Source organism: Quercus lobata, chromosome 6 (assembly GCF_001633185.2).
Source record: "Quercus lobata isolate SW786 chromosome 6, ValleyOak3.0 Primary Assembly, whole genome shotgun sequence".
Classification (NCBI taxonomy): Eukaryota; Viridiplantae; Streptophyta; class Magnoliopsida; order Fagales; family Fagaceae; genus Quercus; species Quercus lobata.
The window spans coordinates 29606830-29611443 of NC_044909.1; the positions used below are offsets into that span (position 1 = coordinate 29606830).

A 4614-nucleotide genomic window follows, 5' to 3' on the forward strand; every position below is an offset into this window, starting at 1 on the left:
AAGCGACCCACAAACTCAGCATCAGACAGTTCCTTGTCTACCCAGATAGGCCAGCCCTGAATTTTTCCCGGGACAAAATCAAAGAAGATAGGAACCGCCTCTCGAATTCCTTGTCTAATTTGAAGGTCAAAAATCTCTCTAGGGTTAGGAACCTGGGCGGAACCAATGAAACCCGCTTGGCTAGAAAACATCCAAGCATGAGGAGATGGAGGAGCCTCACCATGAGATACATGAGGGAAAAATGAACTGAGAGAATACCAAGGATCCCGTAAAGGGAAGGACGGATGTTCGGTAACCTCGCGAGAATCACTCGGAGCAGAACCAGAAGAACCTTCACCTTCAGAAGGACTGGGGGTACGCTCTCTCCTCTTTCGGGAAGAAGAAGAAGCCATTGGAACAACACGTACAATGAGAAGAGAAAGGATTGAAAGTGCGAAAAGGGGGAAGACCGGAGTAACAGAGAAGAAGAGAAAAAGAAAGAGAAACCCAAAGAATGAAAGACTCAAAGAAGCAAAGTGATAAGATGAAACGGCTACAATAAAGGCGCAAATAGCAGTTGGGGAAAATAGTGTATGGAAAGACGCGCCAGTTGCCAAAAAATTTAATTTGAAGAAGGGATTAATCAGTGGTTATTAATGAGAAGTAACGGGAAACGAGAAAAGTGGGTAGAGGAATTTTACCTTAAATACTCAACTGCTACGTCCCGTGCAAAGAGGAAACTGCAAAAAATAATAATTATAAGGGAACGCAATACGCAAAAAGGAGGTGATCAAAAGCAGCAGGCTGGGATCCCAAGTAAAAGGGAAGGGAACCTAGTAGAAGTTAAAAAAAAGGGGGATCCTATGAAAATCTTAGAAAACCTAAATCACTCACGCGTGGGCTTCAGGCAACCCACGAGCTTGGGGGGCTAAATGTTAAGGTCTAAAAAGGATCATAGTGAAGGAAGCCCAAAAGAATGAGTCAAGCCTAAAAGGAAAAATCAAGCTAAGCCCAAAGTAGCAGATGCAGGAGACCCATGAAGGAATAAAAAAGGCCCAGGGGATCTTGAAGTCCAGACAAAGAAGCATCCAAAAAAAAAAAGAGAACCACGGCAAGGGATAAGAAGCAAGGATCCTTAGGAACCATCAAGAGGCGCAGATCCTTTCAGGCACAAAGACAAAGGAAGACTAGGACAGCTCGAAAGAAAAAGACAGAAGAAGAAAAACAAGAAACAAAAGCAAAAGAACGCAAGCGCTAGTAGAACCCAGCGACCTCTCATGGCACAGACAGAAAAAGCCTCAGGGAATTAGAACAAGGAAGCACAAAAAAAAAGAATGATAATAAGCGGCTTTCAAGTTGGCAGAACAGGATTCCACCCAGATGGGAAAGAAAAGGGAAAAGTGGAAAATGCCAGAAACGGGGAGGCCGAGAAGGGCATACCTCAGCACATCCCAAAGAAGATGGTCAACCAGGAACTTTCAAAAGAATCAGAGCTGAAAGAAGGAAAGAATGAGAAAAAACGAAAATGGGACTTACCGAGATGATGAGTACAGGACGTGCTCTGTTTGCAAAAGGGCGGGAAGACCAAAAACTCCATTATAAAAGGAAGGGATGGGTTGCGAAGAAGAAGCAGCCAAAAAAGAGAGAAACACAAAAAAGAAGAGATTTTCTAGAAAAACTATCAGTAAAATCTGTGGTGAAAAGAAAATATTAAGGGAAAAACAAACATTGCTTCCCGGTATCCTGTAAAAGCCACTATTGCACATACTTGGATTCAAAGAGAATCAAACTTTGCAAGTTTTGAAGGCTGAAATAGCCATTCAAGACTGTAATTTTTGAGCTTGATTGAACCTTGTATCATGTCCTAGTGAGCTTTCTGTAATTAAACAGACAATGTATTAATGAAATATGCTTCATATTTCCCAGGATCCTCTCAGCATTAATCTTTTTTTTATCGCTTTGCTAATCCTGTTTCTTTCCTTCTGAATTTACCTTGTTGATTTTTTGGCATTCTTCGATACGAATATCCTTACTTGTCATTTTTATATTGTTAGGAGCATCCCCTGTATTCCACTTGATTCTTAAACAGCTCTTTAGTTGCGGTGAGTCAAGGCCCGGTTCACCAAACCTTTTATTTAAGCCCGGGATCCTTGGGCCTGAGTGTCACAAAAAGGGCACTCTCACAGGGTAAAGCGAAGGTTGTCCCTCAGAAGAGGAGGGACTTCAGGTCGGACCAATTTAACAACAACAACCGACCGAGGAGAGACTACACAGAGCAATCCGGATCTGCCAGTGCGCAAGCAATTCATGCTATGTTCCGAGATCCGATACATCAGGTTATGGAGAAAATCAGGAATGAGTTGTTCTTCAAATGGCCAAATAAGATGGCAGGAGACCCCACGAAGTGCAACCAGAACCTATATTGTCATTTCCACCAAGAACCGGGGCATACCATCGAAGACTGCAGAAACCTGAAGAACCACTTGGACCAGCTGGTCCGAGGGAAAATTAAGTCATCTCCTATTTCACTCTAGAGGCCGACAAGGATAGGCAAATGTTGAGACACAGAGGGACACCTCCTTGAGATTGCCTATAGGCACGATAAATGTCATTCTCGCCGTCCCAGGAAGGACCAACTCTCGTCCTTCCAGAGTAATGTCTGTAGCTCGGTTTCCCGCCGAATACGACGATCGGGAGTCTAAGAAGGCCAAGAGGATAGCATCACCCGTGCTAGGCTTCTCGAACGAAGATAAGGTCGGAACCATCCAACCCCATGATGATGCTCTGGTCGTCACGTTCAGGATTGGGGGATATGATGTGAAGAGAGTGCTAGTTGATCAAGGTAGCGCTGTAGAAGTAATGTACCCCGACCTATATAAGGGGCTGAATTTGAAACTCGAGGATTTAACGGCATACGATTCCCTTCTGGTAAGCTTCGAAGGGAAGACTGTTACTCCAAGGGGCCAGATCAGACTGCCCATACAAACAAGTTCGGACGTGGTGGACGCTTATTCACCCTACACGGCCATTGTAGCTAGGTCTTGGCTTCATGTCTTAGGGGCTGTCTCTTTTATCCTGCACCAGAAGGTGAAGTACTCGTCGGAGGGCCAGGTCAAAGAAGTTATAGGGGACCAGACCATGGCCAGATAATGCATGGTGTCAGCCATCTCACGATGACCTAGTGCCAAGCCCTCAACTTCTAATGAGAGCGACTTATAGTAATCAACAGCCCCGGTAATGCCCGGTGAGGGATCAGTCGAGGAGGCAAAATGTGAGGATCTGGAAAAGGTTTCTATAGGCGTTGATCCGGAAAGGTTATCTCAGGTCAACTCGGAACTACCTCCCCAAGAGAAAAAAAAAACCTAATTGATTTTCTTAGGGAAAATGTGGATGTGCTTGCATGGGATGCCTATAAGGCCCCGGGGATTGATCCGGACTTTATATGTCGCCACTTTAACGTTAACCCATCCGTTACGCCCAAGAAGCAACCCCCTCGGCATCCGTCGAAGGAGCATGCTAACGCAGTCAAGGAGGAGGTGATGAAACTTAAGAAAGCAGGGGCTATCAAAGAAGTCTTTTACTCCGAGTGGCTGGCCAATATTGTAGTGGTGAAGAAGAAGAGCGGAAAATGGCAAGTCTGTGTAGACTTTACAGACCTGAATAAAGTCTGCCCAAAAGATCCATTCCCTATGCCTCGGATAGATCGGTTGGTAGATGCGACTGCTGGACATCCTCGAATAAGCTTCTTAGATGCCTTTCAAGGATACCATCAGATACCCCTGGCCGTAGACAACCAAGAAAAAACAGTTTTTGTCACCCCCATTGGAAACTAGCACTATAAGGTGATGCCTTTTGGTTTGAAGAACGCAGGTTCCACCTACCAGAGAATGATAACCAGAATGTTTGAGCCGTAGATGGGTAAGAACATTGAAGTCTACATAGATGACATGGTGGTAAAGAGCAAACTGGTGTTCGAACATGTGAGAGACCTTGGTGACATCTTTGAAATTCTGAGAAGACACAAGTTGCGTCTTAATGCGTCCAAGTGTTCATTCGGGGTGGGATTGGGAAAGTTCTTAGACTATATGGTGAACCACAGAGGTATCGAAGTCAGCCCCGATCAAATCAGGGCTATCCACAGCATGCAGCCACCTCGGAATCCCAAGGAAGTCCAGAAGCTTACCAACATGATTGCCGCTTTAAATCGTTTTATTTCTCGTTCGGTCCTTTTGTTGAATAAATGGAAAGGATTTAAATGGACCAAAGAATGTTCTTCTGCCTTCCAATAACTTAAAGAGTATTTGTCTCGGCCACCAATCATGTTTAGCCCCAAGGTCGATGAAGTCCTGTTCACTTACATTGCTATGGCCCATCACGCAATAAGCTTAATGCTGATACGAACAGACAACGGCATATAACGACCAGTCTATTACGTAAGCCAATCATTGCACGAGGCTGAGATTCGCTACCTTCCACTGGAAAAGGCCATCCTGGCGGTGGTTCAAGCTACATGAAAGCTTCCTTATTACTTCCAAGCACACACAGTTATTGTTCTAACCCAACTCCCACTCAGGTCCATACTCCGGAGTGCTGATTATACATGGAGAATTGCTAAATGGGGCATAATTCTAGGGG

At 44.8% G+C, this 4614-nt stretch overlaps 1 protein-coding gene across 1 annotated transcript; it reads left to right on the forward strand.

Moving 5' to 3' along the window:
* The first annotated feature begins 2634 nt into the window (after window positions 1-2634).
* LOC115950090 lies at window positions 2635-3129 on the forward strand. Its single transcript, XM_031067341.1, has one exon. The coding sequence runs from the start codon at window positions 2635-2637 to the stop codon at window positions 3127-3129; it is 495 nt and encodes a 164-aa protein (XP_030923201.1).
* Window positions 3130-4614: the final 1485 nt, after the last annotated feature.